General features: G+C 33.4%; 1 protein-coding gene across 2 annotated transcripts in view; it reads right to left on the reverse strand.

Annotated features, from left to right (window-relative positions):
- Positions 1 to 23344, reverse strand: part of LOC143909758 (beta-1,4-glucuronyltransferase 1) — a 123789-nt gene that overhangs the window by 5859 nt on the left and 94586 nt on the right. For both annotated transcript variants that reach the window (XM_077427923.1, XM_077427924.1), the window contains one exon: positions 15153 to 16024. In XM_077427923.1, coding sequence (XP_077284049.1) covers positions 15153 to 15718 — 566 coding nt within the window. In that variant the 5' untranslated portion in view covers positions 15719 to 16024. The remainder of the gene's footprint in view (positions 1 to 15152; positions 16025 to 23344) is intronic.

The following is a 23344-nucleotide window of genomic DNA, read 5'->3' on the forward strand; positions in this document are numbered from 1 at the left end:
GACGGTTGTTTCTATTATTTAAGTTTAAGGTTCGACCATTGTGGCATTACAGAAGTCCCTAATGCAAAACAATGGTCGAAAAAATACAGAGGGATGAGACAAATAAAAATATATACATATGTATGTATACACAGACAAAAAATAAATTTATACCAGAGGGGTACGGTGAAATTCTCTCTGTTTTTGTCACACAGCCTTAGTTACGTGTGCGCGAGCAGGATACAAGAGGAACAGGCTGTTCTCTTTGTATCCTGCTCGCGCACACGTAACTAAGGCTGTGTGATAAAAACAGAGAGGTTTTTACCGCACGTCACTGATTTAAACATAATCATAAAAAATAGCGTTATAATAACAGCAGATAAAGTAAAAATGTCAAATAATAAAATACAAAGTAGACAATGTCTTGCACCTATAGCCAGCACCAATATATAAAAACCAGCCGCAAATACAAAACATGCCTGCGAGGCCCAAATGGAAGAGAGAAGATCAAAATTCCACTCATACATCACATTCAATTGTGAAAATAATGATGAGCGCAGGCTACCAGACAAATCGGTTAAAATAATCTGCGATAACCTACGCTCACTGAGGTGGAAAATATCACATTCAGGCTCGGCGGCAACGATTTCATTGAGAAGTCGAATTGCTCTTGGAATAGGAGCCATTCGATAATGAAGTGTGCGAGCAGGAGGTACAACCATCAAATGATGATGTCTACCTAATATCTGATGAGTTATTAGGGACATAAAGTCCCAACTGTTCCAGCAACGACGGGCATGACGTATTACCGCGTAGAAGCAGGAGAACTAAACGAATTAGTAATAACGAATAGGAGCCATCTGATAAAGAACTGTACGAGCAGGAGATACTCTCTTAGATAAAAAATCATAAACTTAAAAAAAAATGAATAGTAGAGAAAAATGTCTGCCTTATTCAGTCACCTTAATGAAACTGGCTTAACTTGACCTAGCTATGTATGTTACGCAAATAATTTTGCCAAAACAAAAACATTCAGCAGACGTGATCAGAATTGATAAGGTTCAGAATCTATTGAAGTTTTTTCAGAATGACCTCTGAAAAAAATTCGACACGGGCAAGTCAAAACGATCGTTGCATACATTACCAGTTGCCGTTATGTCCTCTAAAAGTCTAAACAGAAGTTTTTTTTTCTGTGTAATTTTTGTATTTTATTTTTGCTAAACACAGGACTTTTTGTACACGGGAGTACCAGCCTTGATTTAATTTACATAATTTAACATTTTGTTTGTTACTTTTCTAGTTTTGCTTTTTTTTTGCACCTCATATACCTTTTATACGTATACTTATGTTTGTGTATAATCTTAATGAGATTACACCGACGAGTATGGCATTGTTGGTTTTAAGCAAATTGTCCGCAGAGCCGTTATAACAATTTCCGGCTTTGGCGAATCCAATGTTAAATTAGTAGATGCGTGAGAATTTCCTACTTACAATTCCTTGTCAAGTCCAATCTGAATGTATAGCAGAAACGAACGTGCGAAGTTTACGAACCGAGCTGATGATTCTAATGCAGCTAAAGTAAACTTCCATGACATTGTACGCGATGCTTGTTTTGCAACTCTTACGACACATCAGAGGTGGTCAAGCTATTCAAGTTTTCAAAAGTTCAGATGAGCTCAAACTGCGGAAAGTTGGGAGCAGGTTCCAGTAGGAACGGAAGATGATATGTGCTTTTGGAGGCATCTGATCGAGACTAGGGCAAGCCGGCTTAAACCGAAACTGAAAAACCGGCTGTTTTTGGCTCGATCAACCGGCTTTTTAAGGTTTCAACAACTATGAATGTCAAATTTCTATGAAAGATCAAAAAAAAATTATGTATCGGACCAAACTTTCTTAGGGAATAGGCGTATATATTTCTTTGAACAACAACAAAAAAGGTACGGTACTTAGCGGTGGCTTTGAGATATAGTAATGGACGAAGACCAGGTCATAAACCAATCAAATATTATTGAAAGTAGTTTCAATAACCTACACAAGGCCTTTCAGAATTTCGGCAAATTGGGTTTTCCATAATTGAGTTTTTCTTCTTGATAGTAGCTTATTTAAATCATTTAATTATTTGTGCATATTCAGGATCTGCCATTTTACGGCTGTGATATTTTTAATAATAATATACATATATGTATTAATGATCATATGAAAGTTCATAAAGTTTATAACTCAATTTAATTTATAAGCAATTATTTTTTTGCATAATATAATATATATTTACAATTTTTTTACCTACGTATATAAAAATGAATATCTGTTTGTCTGTCTGTCTCTCTCGTATAGGCTTTTAAACCACTCAACGGATTACGATGGAACTTTTAGAATTTATTGTATGCATGTCCGGGAAGCTTAATGTAAAAAAAAATCGCCCAAAAACGGGAAAAACGGGAATGAGTGGCATTGCAACTCAATAATTTCAAATGTTTTCGCGTCACGACCTGCGTTGTTAGGGTAAAATAAACAAACAATTAAATAATTTCAAATATGTTCGATACCTGCATTTTTCCGACAAATGTGAACGGGAACAAGAACGAGAACGGGAACTGGAATTGCATGCGTTATTGTGGCATTGCAACACATGCCGGGTCCAGCTAGTTCGATATAAAATTTAAAAATCGAAATTTTCTGAAACCGATGAAAGTTGGTCAACCGGCTTTTTATTTGTAAAATAGCCGAAAACCGGCTTTTTCGTTCGGGAGGGTTTTTGGAACCCCTAGATCGAGATCCAATATTGGATGAGGGAATTGATCAATGAAGTTCGTTTCGCGTGTCGTCGATTCGCTACGTCTGTTCTGGATGTTTCTTTCAGAATTGCAAATAGTTTTCGTGCCGCGCTCTGAATAAGCAAATACATAGTTCGTTGCAAATATGCAGCCGTCCAAGTTTATAAAAAGTTTACCAATCGCTGACATTGAAATTCTGTGAGAACTAGATATATACTCTCGCGTCGATCGAACGAGAATAGTCTGAAGCGAGGTTTGGCGACATGCTTTTTTCACACACTATCAATATTCACAACCTGTTTCTGAAGAACTAATGCCAAATTTAAACCGATATCTATGATAAAATTTCAAACATGTCCAATTTAAGATGCAATTCAAACGATCAAAATTCTATTAGATTGAAAATAAATCCAAGTTTGGCCAGTTTCATTAGTATGTTTGTACACATATTGAATGTTTTTGCTAGCGATTTGATATTCATAAAGTTAAACTATATAAACTATTATGCACGTAATTGCATGCTTGACAAGCATGCATGATCAATTATTTTGTACAAGCATGCCTTAGTACCAGACGCAATGGTATTGTTACGTACGCCGCGGATTAAGCGAATAGAATCCCAGAGACTATGTGACCGTTCAAGGGTTATCTGTTAACGGATTAACTAAGTGCTGCACTTAGGACCAACGGATATCTGTTAACGGATTAACTAAGTGCTTGCACTTACTTCCAGGATTATATCTGGACTCTAAGTGCATTTAGGCTAAACAATGACCGTTATTAGTCCTTTCTCAGAATCGGTACGGGGAATACATATCCGAATACGTGACTATACAATAGGTAAACAGATTAGACGTCCTGAGAGATCTACCCTTTATAAGGCGGTACGTAGGCGATATCAGGTCATTCTGGACTGAGCACTGCCAGTGCGTGTATCTCCTTAATCATCAATAAATGCTGTGAAACGACTGTTGGCCTTTTACTTGGATCCTCCACCCACCCCTACGCAACAGTATAAACTAGAGTTTCTGCCCGGGTCGATTCAAGACGGAAATTTTTGGTTGTCCCGTGTCCCGGGAATTTTTATCTTGAATCTCGGGAAAAATATTTCAATCAAAACGTTCTTTATATGGTTTAATAAAGGCGAGTGTATATCCTACGAATTACGATGAAACTATTATGAAGCGAGTGTATCCTTTTTACTTTATCTATGTACGTAGTAACAATAGATGAAGTTTTGTGATCATGCGAAAATTCGAACTCGAGATTTTGACTGATTCGAACTCAGAATCGATCACTGATCACGTTTTCATGATCTAGAAAAAATGTGTCTGTGTGGGTGTGTATTTTGGGGATATTTTTAACACCGTTAGTCCTATCGAACTGAAACTTAGTATCGGTTACTGAAATTCTTATCGACACGACGTTAAAATTTTTTCAAATTTTTAAGTTGACCGGAAATGGTACCTCGCCTTATAGGTGTCCTCTTTTTTTAAGTTTTTGAATTCAATTATCTCCCAAACCTAGAATTGAATCGGACTAAATTTTTTTTAAATATAATACAAATAATAATTTTTATAACCTCATATTTTTTAAATATTTCTATCTGAACCGGAAGCAGTACTTTTACTCTAGAGAATCGAAGTTTTTTATGTTTTTTTCAGAAACCTTTTGGTTTATTGAACTGAAATTTCATATCTAGAAGTTTAAGTTTAATACCAAGTTAATTATAAAATTTAGTTAGCATCCGTCAACCGGAAGTAGCAGTTTACTCTTGTTCGATTTTTCTTCCACTATTTTTTTCGACCCCTTTAACATGTGTTTTCGTCACAAAAAAATTCAAGTATAATTCTTGTTTTTCTTGCAATTTGATGAAAATGAAAAAAAATTACTTAATTTAATGAACCGGAAGTGGGATTTTTTTCACTTAGAAAGGTTGAAAATGTTGTGCCCACTACTCTGTCCACACCCCTGAACGTATTAAGCTGAAAATTTATATTTCTATCCTTTATGTACTAACTTAGAGCTGGTAGGGTTTTAGTCAGAATTCGTAAACCGGAAGTAGTATTTTTTTTAAAAACAATATTTCATTATTTTTTCATTATTTTATTTTGACCTTTAAAATTGTTTTAAGCTTCTTGATATTTAATGTGTATAATAAAAATAGTGATTTTAAGTTAAAATAAAAAAAAATTACTTAATTTAATGAACCGGAAGTGGGATTTTTTTCCTCGTAGAAAGGTCAAAAATGTTGTGCCCACTACTCTGTCCGCACCCCTGAACATATTAAGCTGAAAATTTATATTTCTATCCTTTATGTACTAACTTAGAGCTGGTAGGGTTTTGGTCAGAATTTGTAAACCGGAAGTAGTATTTTTTTTTAAAACAATATTTCATTATTTTATTTTGACCTTTAAAATTATTTTTATTTTCTTGATATTTAATGAGTATAATTATACTGATAGTGATTTTTAGTAATAAAAAAAATTTGAACAAAATCTGATAACCGGAAGTAGATCTTTTGTTTTGTGCAAGTTTCCATACATTTGCGCTCAATTTGTATCGCTATCATAGTCATCAGTTCAATATCGAATTTTGTTTTGTAACCTTCTTATATTCATCAAATACATAGATAAAGTCATGGGTTGGTCACACCCGAATTTTTTTATTGATGATTCCACAATGGAAGAAAAGTCTTTTAAATTCTAATGAAGATGAGACAATATTGTGTTTAATGATGAATGAAGAATCATATAAGGAGTTATCAAATGCAAAACGAAAAATAGCGTAAATAAAAATAGCTTCGATTTAAAAAAGAAAGAAAATATACATACAAAAAACAATGTTATAACTATAAAATCAGTTTTTTCCATTGCGGGAAATATTTGTTCCAAATCTAGAAATAGGCTTTCGGGTTCTCATTTAAATATTTTAGTACTACTACAGTTCATAGATATATTGTTATTTTTTTTTTAATAAATAAATTTTGTTATTAAAAAAAATTTTAATAACAAAAGGAACACAATTAACCCAGGAACGATTTTGAGCTATATCATGTGTCCCGGGAAATCAGAAATCCTAGTACTAGGGTTTAATCAATTTACACAAGCGTGCTTGTGCAAATTGATTGATCATGCATGCTCGTCAAACATTCAGTTACGTGTGTAACTACTTTAAGTAAAGCGACTTAAGTTGAATAAGGACGCAGCCACACAGAGATGCGCGTGTATTTTTTAGATAGTTTTGCACATGTAAAAAAAAGCTAGCGAACATAATCTGTGCTGACACCCACGGCTAAAATCTTAATATAACGGTAATTCCCATTATTTAAGAAAGGTAGAAGAAACTTAAAAAAAAAACTCCTATGTGAGACATGAATTTTCATCATTGGAGGCCAAAAACGGCAAAAACTGTGAAAAAAAACCTCTTAGTAATAATATTCGTAATTACGATTTTACCGACGCGAAAGTTTGAAGCGCCATTGTGTAGTCAAGGAAATGAGTTCGTTGGTAGCCACGTTACCAGTTGGTTTATGACGACACGGCGTTGAAGAGACATTAGTTGAGCTCCAAACATCACTTCATACAACGGGAACGGGAAATTTTGATTAACTCTCTTCCATTTGGGCCTTACAGGGATGTTTTGTATTTGTAGTTGTTTCTTACATATTTATTGGAACTGGCTGTAGGTGCAAGGCATTCCTTATGCTATATTTTTTATTTGATATTTTTACTTAATCTGTTATTATTAAATGCTATTTTTTATGTTTATGTATGGATGTATTTATGTTTATGTTCAAATGTATTTTTTTATGTATAGTTGATGAGTATATTATTTTCGTCATGTATTAATTTATGTTTAATTGTTATTTTTTTTTTTGTGTTATATTTTTTGACCATTGTGGCGCTTTATGAATTCCTGTTATGCCACAATGGTCTGTTTAGAATAAAATAAATAAATAAATAAATATATATATATATATATATATATATATATATATATATATATATATATATATATATATATATATATATATATATATATAAATGGGGTCTACGTGACGAGACAGCATGGTAAACGGTACATACTCACTTAATTTGCGCGAGCAGGATACAACAGGAACAAGAGTAACATGCTTTTCCTCCCGTATTCTGCGCGCGCACATTATGGGAGGAAAAGCCTGTTCCTCTTGTTTCTGTTGTATCCTGCTCGCGCAAATTAAGTGAGTATGTACCGTTTACCATGCACCATTTTTTTTTTTGATCTTTCGACTTAAGATCTTTGATTTAAGTATATATTTATATTAAGATTTTCTATCTTTGCCTTCCGATATTTGCGTTTTCTGTAATTTAACATTCTGTCTCGTCACGGAGACCGATAAAAATGAATGTCTGTGTGTGTCTCGAATAGGCTCCTAAACCACTGAACCGATTATGATGGAACTTTCAGCATTTGTTGTATGCATGTCCGGGAACGGAACGGAAACGGGAATTGGTGTCATTGCAACGCTATAATTTCAAATGTCGGGTTCAGCTACTATCTTATAAAATTTGCATTATACGTTCTCATTATCTCTCATATATATATTTTTACTTCACTCATGGGTAATATAATTCGACATGTTTTCCTAATTTCGTTGTGTTTTTACCTGAAACCTATTAGAGCAACCCTCGCACAAAACAAAGTGTCACAACAGCGAACGTTTGGGCGCAAATAACACAGCATCGGCGAAATAACCGAATAAAATCGGCGAAACAGAGTAAAGTAACATACATAGCATGTATGTATGGATATACGAGCAGTAAATATGTATGCAAGATACGATCATTGGAACGGTTTGCTCGCATATGTAAATATAGTACATATCGATACATGCATATCTGATACATTATACGAGTGGGTAAACACAATTTTCAATAGAAAAGTCAATAGATTCGCGCCAATTAGGGAAAAGTGGATTAATTCGCGTATTATCGCCAAGATATGCGTTCTTCTGTTTATGTACATACTCACGTATGTATGTATGTATGTATGTAGGTATGTATATATATATTCGTTGTAAAGTCAACACGCCACTCCTCGTCCACGAGTACACACACATGGGGCTATTGATTTTGCAATCAAACCCTGTGGAGAATCCGTGATTGAGGTGATACTTAACAAAGAAAATTGTAAGAAGGCAAACAGTGCGCTTTGAAGGAAAGTTATACGCGTGAAAAACTAGACCCGCAAATCAAACGGTCAACATTGTTAGGAAAATGTCGTCGGTTTGGTTGGAATTTTCCAATTAAAAAGTGTGTAAACTATATAGTTAAGTAGCGGAAGTTTTCTTTGATCGGCGTACGCTTATATTGAGTATATACATACATACAGTAAGATGCAGAGAAATCGCATAACTTTCAATTGTTCGAGGTTTTCGTTTTTTTTTAATTACATGAAGCTATACACAAGTTTTTTTGGTTTTATTATTTGATTTCAACTATTTAACATTAAGGCGAGATACGAATTTAAAAAAAAACATGCAAAATAGGGCATTTTTCTTATATGTATTTCAAATGTCTCTAGCTAAAATAATATTACAGTATATATTTTTCTATGAATTAAAATACATAGGCAATGGACATATGACAACAATAAATAGTAATATAATAATTACTAGACAATTGTCTTGCTTCTATGATGGGATGGTACCTGCCGGCTGGGACAATACGACTTTTTTTAGTATGTCGTCCGAAATTTCTTCAAACCATACATTTTCAACAGTTTTTTAAACTCATAATTTGCCCCAGGGTGTTGTTTTTATTCCCTTAGCTTTATAATAACCCATAAATATTCGATAGGTTGTAAGTCGGGTCGGGTCATTTTAGTGACCCTAAACCCTTTTTAACGGCAGTTATATGGAAAAAGATGGTTTTACTGCGAAAAATTCCACAAAATTTGGACTTAAGATGATTGGGAGAATGTCTTTAAAATCTTTGTCTTTAATGTCTTTGGGAGAATGTCTTAAAATCTTTACTGACGAGAGCAAGATAGCTTCATGTAATTAAAAAAAAATCGAAAACATCGAACAATTAAAAGTGATGCGATTTCTCTGCATCTTACTGTATATATACATATGTATATAGGTTTTGAGCTCTTTTTCCTATTATGCTGTACATTAACATTAGAATAATATAATAAATACTATGAAGTAGAACCGGAAGCGTGCCGTTCAATGTTAATTGTTCGCTGCGCTTTGTTCAATTTGATGAAGAACCTTTTTTTTGCACTCTAGCTTTGTAAATAGACCCAAAACGCCCCGATTCCTGGAAAAAGCAAGCTTCCGGTCCGCCCTTTAATGATTACTAAAAAAATTAAATTAAAATTGTAAAATAGAAAATGATCAGTAGATCAGTAGCTATTAAAGTAGATATAAGATGTATTGTGAACACAATTTAGTAATAATAAAATCATTTAAAAATCAAAATCAAAAATATTGTGCTTGCCCCGCACCGCTGTTGAGAAGTACAATTACATACAAGTCGGAGGTTTCGCTTCTATCGATCGAGTCGCTAGATTTTATTTTTTAATTTGTGGGGCAAAAAAGCTGACGGAATACAGTCGATCTGATGTAGCGGTAGACTTACGAGAACCGAGCATGCTGTCGCATTCGTGTTGTAAAATAATTTGACGTAAAATAATTTCTTTATTTTTAATACATTATTTATTATTTATCTATATAATATTGTTACAATATAATTCAATGAAAGGTCTTAAATAATATTACTGTAAGTTTTGCCGTCCATAACATAACGTTGACAATTACTTTTATCGTCTAAAAAATATGAATTTCCATTAATATAAAATATAAACGTATTCCATAAATAAATTAATAATATCAACAACTTACGTATTTTATATTAAAATTTTATTAATGTGAATATTTCAAAACACGAAACACGAACTCAAAACTAACAAAAAATAAGAGTCAAATTATACGCACGAACTATGTTGTATTTCTTGACCAAAATACAATGCGAAACTGAAACGAAATGTAATTGGCCATTGCGGATCGAGTGGGGGGTGAATGTGATAGTACATTTCACGTAAGACTTGGATCGGTTCGACTATACTTACGTTGAGCGATGAAACCTCATTAAGGATTTCTCAACTTTTCGACGGCTCTATAAAGACGCAAGCACACTGAATCGTACGGCACGGGTACATTCTAGGCCTCCTGTGGTGAAAGAGCATGTTTTTTTCGACAAGTTTCTCCTAAATCTCTTAAAATATGGGAATCATTATTATCGATAAATGCCAAACCTATCAATACAAGGTTTTTTGGCCTGGGATAGCATAGATCAGGCGTGCTAGTGTTTTATACGTGTGCAAAGCTATATAAAAAAAAGCGATTTGGTGATTATTCCGCACAAAGCGACCATTCCATCACGGAACATCTAGCACCCGGAAATTCCAACCATCACACGAACTATAAATACTAGCAAGAACACAAGTGCCATACTAGAAAGAACCGAGATATTCGCAATCGCAATGTGCGAAATAATCTGTTTTCAAAAAAAAAAAAAGAAACACGCCTTAATGCAGGATTCAAACCATCCGATTTTCCGGACCGATTAGGAAAATGTACAGTAGTTAGGCAATGTACTAAATTAGAACAATATTTTTCAGCGACTTTTAAATTAATTGGCTAGTTAGTTAGGTCAGTAAATAATTTGCTTGGATTCTTCAATTTACAAAATTTGAAAATCATTACAAAGTTTATTCAAAATTTGATTCATCTGCCAAAATAAACTAATCATTTATTATAAACAACTGGCCCGAATGTACTGATCGTTTAATTAATTTACTGACCGATTACATACAAGTTATAGGTATATTTAACTAGCGTCACGATAGTCTAAATTAATCAGATTGGTCCACAAAATCGGATGGTGTGATTCCTGCATAAGCCATCTATATCCACTATTACACTATCGTTCCAAAAGGAAACAGGAAACCACAGTACATTTCCATGTACGTTTCGCTGCAACTACATATGTACTTTCTCAAAAATATACTGGCTTTTTAATAATATATTTCGATATCTAAGGTTTAAATTTTAAGTAATTTGAATCAAATCAATATTTTATAGCATTTTGTTAAACTTGCATTTTTATATATATTTTTTTATATATTTTATATCTCATTCATAAGGCACGCGTCCGGTGAATGTACACATGTAGATAATGCTTATACATAAATGTGTATAATACTAAATGAAACGTACGCGATATGAAAAAGCTTACATCTAAATCTATATTACCAGAGATTCAAACCGGTTTCGAACAAGTTAAAAAAAATGACATGGTTTCGGTCCGGTTCGCTATTTTTGAAAATTTGCTTAGCATCGCAGTAAAAATATGATTTATAGATTTGGTAATACACGTGTATATAATTTTAATTAATAATTATAAGGAATGATCGAATATCTATGTATGTATGTATGTATGTCTGTGAGCGAACTGTCGTGAGCGAGTGGTCGTGAGAAAGATGTCCTTCTTTTTTATTAAAAAATAGCACTACATATTTATGGAATTCGTCATAATACCGAAAAGGGTTTAAATTATACATAAATACGTATATATAATATATATGTATTGACCCGGCGTCGCCCATTTCGAAATTATTATTATTTAATACCATTTAATTGTTATTATACATATGGATGTATGTATTATATTCGTGTGATACCATACAATACATATGTACGTACGTATCTACTACTATGCAATATAATAATAAGTTGCACTTTAGTGATACGTAATTATAATAAGTAGTATAAACAATAAAGTGACACGTAATAAATCAAAGATAATGCAATTTGAAAATATATGCAATTATACATTTTAAAATATGAATACCGTAATAAAACCTTGAGCTTTGTATGTATGTATATAAATAATGGCATAAATTTGTTTGCTTCTAATTATTCCTGATAATAATGTGCGACACATAGAAAGAACAAAATCAGAGAGACAGGAAGTATACAACTTATCCATTCAAATTCTGTAAGTCAAAGATGACTTTACAAATCAGCACTTGGTAGCTTATACACTATATATTTTGAACTTAACACTTTAGGGACCGCGCGATTACCAAAGAAACTTACGCCAAATACCGCTAATTTTTTGCGAAAATCGGCAAATACGAATGGTTTTACTAAAAACTTTGTAACTTTTAAACCAATAGACATATATGTATAAAATTTTCAGGAAATGTTTTCATGACCATAATGGATCGAGGGATGTCTTTCATTCATTGGTTATTAACCCCTTGCCTGCCGTCTAACCAATAGCATTTCATAAATTTTCGTTTATCAATATTTTTAAAACCATATTTTTTTTTTTTCTTAAATCTTGTTATTATTATTACATAAACTGTCTTTATGTATAATCAGAATGACCATTTGAGTATGTTTAATTTTTATAATGAAAAAAATGTTAAATATAAAATTATGATCCATGATCGATTTTTTATGAGTTTATAAAAACGTCTACACTAATTAAATGCACTATATTTAAAAATAACTATATTTATTATAAAACACTAATATTTTATATTTCTGGTATAATTTTCCTCTAACAGCGTATCATCTCCTGTATTCTCCGTGATCGATTTTTTATGAGTTTATAAAAACGTTTACACTAATTGAATGCACTATATTTAAAAATAACTATATTTATTATAAAACTACGAAAAAAACACAAATATTTTATATTTTTGAAATAATAATCACTCGAGTAAAAGTTACCGAAATGCTATTCGCGCGATGGTCCATTGGATTTTTTCAAATATTTTTGTGCCTTCAGGATCAAGTTGAAAAGTCATCCATGGATAACAAACCATACTATATGGAAATATCAAATAACTTGCATTCAATGCATAGTGAATAGTCGAAGAAACAACGAAAACACATTTATATAAATGGTGCAGGCCGACTGTAAGGGTGGGTCATAGTATGTGTTTCGGAATTCCGAATTCTGACATGGTCCATTGGATTTTTTCAAATATTTTTGTGCCTTCAGGATCAAGTTGAAAAGTCATCCATGGATAACAAACCATACTATATGGAAATATCAAATAACTTGCATTCAATGCATAGTGAATAGTCGAAGAAACAACGAAAACACATTTATATAAATGGTGCAGGCCGACTGTAAGGGTGGGTCATAGTATGTGTTTCGGAATTCCGAATTCTGACACGTTTGTAACACATAATTCACATATTTTATAGTATAGGGGTGTGTATTACTGGACCTTCCAAGAACTTGATAGATATTTTGATGGGAAAATTTTTTAAATAATCGATTGTGTATCGATCGTGTATCGATCGTGTATCGATCGTGTATCGATTGTGTATCGATTGTGTATCGATTGTGTATCGATTGTGTATCGATTGTGTATCGATTGTGTATCGATCGATTTTTAAACTCTCGATTTATCATATATATATATATATATATATATATATATATATATATATATATATATATATATATATATATATATATATATATATATATATATATATATATATATATATATATATATAAATATATATATATATATATATATATATATATATATATCGTAATAAATCAAAGATAATGCAATTTGAAAATATATGCAATTATACATTTTAAAATATGAATACCGTAATAAAACCTTGAGCTTTGTATGTATGTATATAAATAATGGCATAAATTTGTTTGCTTCTAATTATTCCTGATAATAATGTGCGACACATAGAAAGAACAAAATCAGAGAGACAGGAAGTATACAACTTATCCATTCAAATTCTGTAAGTAAAAGATGACTTTACAAATCAGCACTTGGTAGCTTATACACTATATATTTTGAACTTAAGCTTGACTCATACTTCAGCAGCACTTAATATTTTATATATACCTATTTTATACATATATTTTATTTTCTTATGTTTTTTTTTATTTATGATTTTTATTATTTTTTTTTATGATGTTTTTTTTGTAATTTTTATGATTTTTATTATTTGTATTAAAATCACATTGACGCTTTGGGGCAACCTGTCAAGTCTCTGTGGTATTGATTTTTTAAAATAAAATAAAATAAAATATTCGAAAGCGGCGGAAGTCCAATTTTCAGTTCCAAAAACACTATTTCTGATGGACTTAATTCTCAAATTCTTATCACTTATTTTAATTCGATACGTCGATTTAATTCGAATCTCGGAAAAGTTGAATAAACTTATTTTTTTAAATATTTTTAAACGCAAAACATTATATGTAATGTTTTGCGAGATATTTTTCGAAATAAAGAAGAATGGACTTTCAATTATAACGGCTCATATATGATACTATGTACACTTGGTCGATTATACAGTGATATTTTTAAAGATTGAAATGTTAATATTTAACCTTTATTAAAAATTCTACAAATCAATGTGATGACAACTTGTATACGTTGTGAAATTTTATACTTTAAAATTAAAATAATAAAAAAACCACTTCATCATTTAATTATTACAAAAAACCTTATTATTGATTTGCAAACATTATTTTTAATAATCATTATAATATAAACCTTTAATAACTGTCACAAATTAACAACACTATTACCTAGGCCATGAAAAATTAATTTGAAAATTCATAACGTTCGATTCATATTTTATTTATCGTATACTCGAATCAGTATCAGTTTAATCATTTCATTTACAATTCTTATCTTAATGGTTTTTAACCGAGTTGGATTAGATATAATTCTAAAGACATTGATTTGATCAATGTTTACACATCTGTAATACACCGAAATTTTTGAATATAAAAAAAACGGAAAGAAACTTTTGGGGTATATGTTACAGTGAAAGCATATTTCAAGTGTAAATATATTTTCACTAGTGACAAATATATTTTCACCAATTCAAGCGGTGAAAATGTATCAAACAATGAATTTACAACGTTTAACTCTATAAATTTAACCCTAACAACCCAATCTTAAATGAATAGGGCCAACCCTTACTCAACCTAACCCTTAGATAATACCAACCCTAATAATCTAATCTTAAATGAATAAAACCAACCCTGAAAATGTAACTGGTTATGATTTCACTGAAACGTCAGAGAAAATAAATTTTCACTTGAAATATAATTTCACTGTGACATATATACTAAGCAATAAATAAGCACACTTGCATTTCACCAAAGACCGAACTATGTATTTACATATGTATGTGTGTAGTGTGCACCTATTTTTCCCTCAAATTGCATCCAAACATGTCACTTTATGTGGATATATCTACACACTTATCACCGACCAGATCTTCATTAGACTTAACAAAAGTAATAGTGGAAAATTAAAACTCAAAAATTGAATGACACTAACTTTTCAAGCAGCGGCACCAGATTATCCATGAACGTGAAGTCTCCATGAGTGGTGTACGTGATGGTCTCGTGACATCCCAGAGGCCCGTGCTCGGCTCGGACGAAATTGTGCAGCACCCAGAACTCTCCCCTCTGCCGGGTGCTGGGCTCGAAGCTCTTGTCCTGGCAGTTGAGGACGTTCCTCAAAGACTCAAGAGTGGCCACGTCCAGGATCGTCTCGTCCTGTGCGACGGTCAACTGCGTGGAACCGGCGCCTACTTCCTCTTCCGGTTGCTCGGCGTAGACAGCTTCCGTCTGCACGGAGGAACTGTTCAAAGCTATAACAGCACCAGCTGAGGAATTGAATTTGACCTCGGCCACTGTGGGTTCTTGGGTCTTGTCCATGATGAAGGTGCGTAGTTGGTCCTTGGAGGTGCCCTGGAGGGTGAAGCTGGTGCCTAGTGGCGCTGGTTCGTAGCCGTACTCCACAGGGCCGCTCTTGACTATGATGTGCATGCCGATGTAGACGAGGACTGCCAGGTTGGCTATGATGCTGCAGCGAAGCAGCAGATTCCGTCGCGTCAACATTGCTGGTGGTTCATCGAGGGTGGTGGTGGTGGTGGTGGTGGTGTCGGTGTTGGTGGTGTGATGCTGCGTCTCCTACCTCGCGGTCGAAGGTTCCTCCAGTGTGCGACCTGGCTCGTCTGCATCACAACAGGATGAGCATGTCGGTGGATGGACCGGTGTCAGTTTCGCCGTCTGACGTCCGCTTCGTTCGGCGTCCACCGCGCCAGTGACACAAGTACTGGCTCTGCTGCTGCTGCTACTACTATTACGATACTACCACTGCTGTTGGTTCTCTTGCTGCTTCTGCCGTTGCACGCGTTCAACAGACTGGAAAAAAAAAGAAAATGCCGATTAGAACAGTGCTATTCAACCTTTTTTCCGTCCATCTACGGCCCACATCTGAGTTTCATTCAGGTGTGTGGCTCCCCCCCTTGAAAATGTCTGGATCTGATCCAAGCACTGTGCAAACTACGATACTACATATATGACGTGTCTTCTGGCTCTCGCGTCAGAGGTAGGGGTCCGAAATCCGAATATTTATTTTATTTATTTATTTACATACATATTTTTACATATACAAATATACCAGGAAGGCTTAAAAGGTAAACTCCAAATGCGTCTTCCTGGTCCACATAATTATTACATAGATACATGTAAATGTAAACAATGTCTGACATCTATCGTCAGATATTACAAATATCGTATTTATTTTATTTTTTTATTTTATTTAAATAGGCACACATACAGAATAAAATATAAAAAGAAAGTTGTATAATGAGACAAAAAATAATAATAAACATAAATAAAAATATAATATTCCATTTACAGTGAGCACCACATGGTGATATAAAAAAGTAAAATTACAAAAACATCAAGATTTAAAAAAAAAGAAAAGAAACAGATAAAGAAAAAGATACAGATAAAGTAAAAAAGAAAAAGAAAGACTATAAGGGTGAAGAAGCAAATCAACCACATATTATTTTCTTCACCTTTGTCCTAAAAATACTAAAAGAGTCACTAAAGAGGTCAGGACAATCATCTAAGCTATCGTAAATACGGCATATACGAACGATTGCACTATTGAAAGAGGTGTTGCTTTGACAAATAGGTGGATAAAAAAGATTTGTGCATCTGGTGAATCGGGCATTAACGTTAAAATTAATCTCGCTTAAAACAGACGTGTCAAGAATACCATTAGCAATCTTATATAAAATTAACAAATCAGAAACCCTTCTACGCTGAGACAAACTTGCAATATGGAAAAAAGAAAGTCTGTCATTATAAGATGGTAACAGTTTTTTAAGACCAGTCTTATAGGATAAATGGCGCAAAAAACGCTTCTGGATTGTTTCTAAGTGCTCAATGTGAGTTTGGTAATAGGGAGACCATATGATTGAGGCATACTCCATATTACTACGAACTAAACTGTTATAGAGTAGAATCAGAGTATGGGGATTCTTAAAGGGCTTCGCAACTCGGCAAATAAATCCCAAGAGTTTATAAGATTTAGTAACAATATGATTAATATGTTCATTAAATGATAGTTTGGAATCTATAAGTATACCTAAGTCTCTGGCACAATTTTTTGCTGTAAGATCTACGTTATTAATATTGTAAGTAAAGTCAATTAGGTTACGATTTCTGGAAAGTGTCATTGAGAAGCATTTAGAAATATTGAGATGCATAAGGTTTACATTACACCATCCAGATATTATATCAATGTCGGATTGTAATTTTAAGCAATCCGACTCACTATTGATAGGATAATACGATATAACGATTAATACGATAAATAACGATGAATAACTTTCATGTAACAATACGAATTTTATATTCGATAAACAACCACAGAGACATATATGGTGAGCAATATGACGAAACCTAAGATATAACAATAACTAAAGGTTCGCAACAGAAAATTGGGAAGGAAACGCCAATTTTACAGGAATCGTTTCGATGAAAATCAAAAAAAGTGGCAAATTCTGATAAGAAACGATCGACCTTGACAAATCAAGGTCTGGCCAATAACTAGACTTAGCGGGAATCGAACTCGTAACATCAAGTACGAGATAATTCAACATTCACCACTAGACCACGCTACTGGTTATTCGAATACTTTTCATACGGACTTATTTTTCTATTTTCAATCTACAGCACATTTAGTTATATGTATTGTTACAGATAATGATTCTCTTAAAATTGAACTTCTTAAAACTACAAATAAATAATTTAAAGCTACTATTCGATGTTCGATATTCGAATATTTGGGATCCCTAGTCCATAGGTCATAAATATTAGCCAGCAGTATGGCTCGGTGGTAGCGTGTATGTTTAGCACTAAGTGATTATTGAGTTCGATCCCGCTATACTGCTGTTTAGACATACATAAGCAAGAGATATGCGCTGAACGGGATCCTATTGTTAATTTATATCGAAATTGACAAAAGAAACCCATTTATTTCGAGCTGGCGCTGCTCCTAGCGCCGTTCACTGTACGTAAGTACGTCACAGCTAAAACGAAGATATAATAACAAAAAAAAACTTCTATATATACTAATCGATGCCAATCTTTCCGCATCGCAGAGAATTTACCGCCATCTATTGAAAATTTATTTAATTAATTAATTTTTCTATTGTTGTTTATATTTTTTATATGTATGTAGGTAGGTAGGTAGTTTTTGCCAGTTTTTTTCATATTAATCGATTAAATATAAATATTAAATTCAATATATTTAAAAGGTATTTGAAAAAAATTCGACCGCGAGAGGATCGAACACTGAGGACCGACGACACATTTCTTTTATTTATTTAACTTAATATGCCAACACCTATGCGATGATAAGTCGGTAAACAAATATTATTGCGCAAATTGCGATCGCCCACACGACAATAATTTTTCATACCATATAGTCTATGATTGATAAATAAATATATACCATTATAAAAATACGCTATTTATTTAATTTTTCGAAAATAATACTGTCAAATAACACTTTGAATGAAAAAAAAATTGATCTAGGAATTACATACAGTAAATTACATATTTGAAATTGCAAAAACGGTTCTGACTGTATCTAAGCTAAAACACTTGGCACGTGTTCTGACTGTATCCAAGCTAAAACAATTGGCAAAAAATCGATGAGTGATAAGTCTCGATAAGTTGTACAAATCGTCGAATCGTATGTGAACCTCGTACATAGGCGGTGATGATATATTATGTAATTTAGCATTTGGCAAATATCTATCTAATCGGCACCTGGATAACATAAGCTGCCTTTATAAACGCAGGTTGAGAGGCGCTGAATCATCCGAAACGATTCAATGAAACCGAGTATCGATCGATACGAGTCGTGTATCCGTGATATCGGTGTGAAATTTGCGTTAGAATTATTAATTAACGAGCTGATCTAAGAGGAAAATGCACGCTGTTGATATTTTATATTAAATTTTGCGGAATTCTAAACGTGGGAGTTTCGCGAAAGCTCGACGAAACTGCGGAAACTCACTCACAGACATGATGTTTGGAAAGTAACGCAACCGTACTAATGAAACGCCAATGTTTGTCAGACATCTTGCCGTTCAAAACAACTTTAATACACCAGTGGAGTAAGGGTATGGATAAAATATTAAATATATAAATATAATGTAGGCGCGCGCGCACGAATTAATAGAAAGAGTTGAGTGCGAGCATTACACGCTCACCGATCTAACCCGTACGCCCCTTTGAAATGATGAATTAACGTATGTGAATGTCTTCGTGAATGTGTGTATGTGTGTACGCTCCCGCGCATGCTTAGGTACATCTGACGCTGACATCACCCGTCGTTCGGCCTGACAGCGCTCAATATCAGGAGCACATATCAGACGCTCCACATCACCCCCCCCACTTCCCCACTACCCCGCTTTTCCTCGACACGACGCGTCCGCCGCATATCCACAAACATATGTACATACATCGCGTCCGTTTTTATATACATGTCACAGTGAAATTATATTTCAAGTGAAAATATATTTTCCCTGACGTTTCAGTGAAATCATAACCAGTTACATTTTCAGGGTTGGTTTTTTTCATTTAAGATTAGATTGTTAGGGTTGGTATTATTTAAGGGTTAGGATAGGTTAGGTTAAGTAAGGGTTGGCCCTGTTCATTTAAGATTGGGTTGTTAGGGTTAAATTTATAAATTTAAACGTTGTTAATTCATTGTTTGATACATTTTCACTGCTTGAATTGGTGAAAATATATTTTCACTTGAAATATGCTTTCACTGTAACATATACTGGTGGCCTTCAATACGTTTATTCTGCTTTTCCGAGGTTCTGGACATATCGAATTAAAAGAAGTCTGAATTAAGTCAAACAGAAAGTGTTTTTGGATCTGAAAATTGGACTTCCGCCACTCTTAAATATAACTGCTCATATGTATGTAGGTATAATATAATATTTACAACATGTAAAGATTACATCTCAAGGTTTTTAGATGAATATAAAATACTAGAAACTATAAAAAGATGTATTTTATTATCTGTAAATTACGTCACCTAAGCGAAGTTCAATAGTTTTAACGGTAAAAATTGATAATAAAAAACATAAATAAATAAAAATTGTCTATAAAATCGCATTGAATGATTTCAAATCATAACTGTTTTTTACTATAATGTGGAGAATGCGAAAAAATGATGTTTCGATAAGGAAAAAAAACGATATATTGAAAAGAAGCGTTGACACATTCATAAGTGCATTGCTCTTTGTCTAATCATTTTATTTAATTAAAGTGCAATGTTATTCCCAGAAAAATTTATGTGGAAAATATATTATATAAAATCTGGATGCGGCGAGCCACATTTGGAGTGCAAGAGGCGCCGATGCTAAGGTATGTTGAAACGAGTGAAAATGGGATGATGATGAAGACGACGAGAACGTGGTTATTGTCGAAGAAGAAGAGCAGACCGGTTTTGATGACGAAGACGTCGAAGAAAAACGACAACAAGCGAGAAAAGGGGGAGGTGGGGGTTTGCGTAAACCAGAAACGCTCACATGATGATGATGATAATGACGATGGTGATGATGGTGGTGGTAGAATTTCACAAATCTTCGCGAACAATAGACGCGTCGATTACGTACTCGAAAAAAATGTGCAAAAACTCTATGAATGATCACGCGTTGGGAAACTGCAAAACTGGGGAAAGTGACCCAGGATTATGTCGACCGTGACAAGCGTGATCCAAATCCCACTTTTGTGGCATTTGACACTTTTGCTGTCTGTCAAAGTGGATCATGACGGATGTTTTATGTCATAGGAAGAATATGTTTTTAATTGCTTTGTGTTTTAAATGCCACAATGATTGGATTGGCTAGGAAAAAAAATACGCAACTTTTATTGATCAACTCGGATATGCTTCAACATGTAGAAATCACGTGTTATTAAGTTCTTATAGCTTCTAGAGATATATCTTCATAGTATCGAGATATAAGTAATGAAAATATACTTCTTACGATTAGATTAGATTAGAAATTTATAAATTTCAAATACCTTCTTAACCTCATTATATTCATATATAACGACGAGTAGATAATTAGCTCTTTATCTGGTTTATATAACAAAAAAATATTAAAAAATATAAATACAATTACAATGAAACCTATAATAATCTGAAGTAGCAAAGTATGTATTATTATATGTTATCGTATCAATATACTTTACATCGGTCTTTCAGTGACCGGAATAGATAACGAAGAAATATATAAGTAGAGGCTCGGAGCCCGGAATCTAAGGGCAACCATACAAAAACGCTCGGACAAGTGCATGTCTTTAAGGTTTTCGTCTACTTCCCACTCAAATGTAATTAAATAAGTAAATCCCCCATTTGTTTTTTGAAATTATATTAAAAAAAATGAATCAATCGAATAAAAATAAACTTTCCAGTACTAAAATCCAACCGAATTGATGCCTTTCTTTTTTGAAGTTCGCGACTTACATCGCTAATGACAAATCAATTGACACTCCGCTAGTGTCAAATCTAAAAATATTACAACTAGTTTCGGAACGTTGAAAATGTCACCCGTAGTATGGCAATATGCGTTCTAAAACACAAAAGGTCAACACTGTCACGTGTCGTACGCCATTCATTACAAAACCGAGGAAGCCATAATCGAGTCAACGGACTGGTTAATTATTATTAAAAATGATGATTGCGTCACAAATACTTGTGCATGAGACACCTGGTTAAATTAACTGCCTACTCGTTTGTGTCCTAAAGCAATGAAACTGGTTAAACACACTGGACTGTCGCATTCCAGGACGCTCTCCTGGACTGAGGTTGTGCTCGGTGAGGAATTTCAAACGAGTCGTGTGAGAGAGGACGTTATGTCATTTTAATTTGTAAACCTTATTCTAAAATTACTATCGTAATAAGTTGGGAAACAAAGTTCGACATCTAGGTCGCCTAGGTGCTTTTCAAATAACAATATATCGCTCCATTGGTGTTCAAGCAAGAGAGCAAATAAGTATGGTTGATAATAGTGAACCATTTTTTCATTGCATCGACCGAACGCCTACCTCTGGTTATAAGTAGAGGTAGGACCGGAAGCGTGCCGTTCATTGTTAATTGATCGCTGTGCTTTGTTCAATTTTTTGAAGAACATTTTTTTATTTGCCCTCTAGCTTTGTAAATAGACCCAAAACGCCCTGATTCCTGGAAAAAGCACACTTCCTATCCGCCCTTTAGTCGTAAGCAGTCTTCGGCGGGCGAATGCGCCGAAACGGGATCCTTTTGTCAATTTCTATTAACCTTTTTTTTGCTCTCTACAGCAAAAAAAAGGTTAAAAGTTAGGAAAATGTTCAACGCTAATACATATATTAAATGTCCATTGATTTGTTTAAACAACAATTTTAAATTTATAAATAACAATAATTATGTGAAAAATATAAAGCAGTTGCCTAGTTCGGCCTCCCCAAATTCCAATTTAATTTGGCTGTTTTTTCTGTGACAATAGCACCGATGATTTACTCATAACATGAGGAAATGTCGGTTGCTTTATAATATTTGATTTATAAAAATAATTTTTACGTCTGACATTTTTAAAACTTTTCCTTATTCGAACATTTGATGATCTCCATAAATTGTAAAGTATTTTCGGACTATTCGAAGACCCGACAAAGTATAAGAACAAAATAACCAATTATAAGAATAGAATATCTGTAGAACTATTCGAACGTCTATCGAACTAATTCGACAGTTTTTATAAAACATTTTATAAGCAGAAATTGAAAGTCAAACGACAAAAATATGAAACGAATATTTAAATACATTGGAAACTCAAAACTAAAATTTAATTTCTATTGAGATCAATTTAATTATGTACATCCTGATTCCGTTTCATATGTACAGAACTTTTCCACATCTCTTCGGATGTGGAGATATAGTCCATTATTTAAATATAGACCATGAGACTTATTTTTATAGCCCTTCTCAACCACAAACCCTGAATAGGTGGGCGTCCAGTAGCGTGGGCTAGTGTTTAGCATATTGTGCTTTCAATCAGAGTGGTCACGGTTCCATTCCCACTAGTAGCTGTTGGCTAGACCTTGGTTTGTGACTCCAGATCGGTCATTTCCTATCAGAATTTGCCAATTTTTCTGATTTTTATT

The sequence above is a fragment of the Arctopsyche grandis genome, chromosome 3, assembly GCF_051622035.1.
Source record: "Arctopsyche grandis isolate Sample6627 chromosome 3, ASM5162203v2, whole genome shotgun sequence".
Lineage (NCBI taxonomy): Eukaryota > Metazoa > Arthropoda > Insecta > Trichoptera > Hydropsychidae > Arctopsyche > Arctopsyche grandis.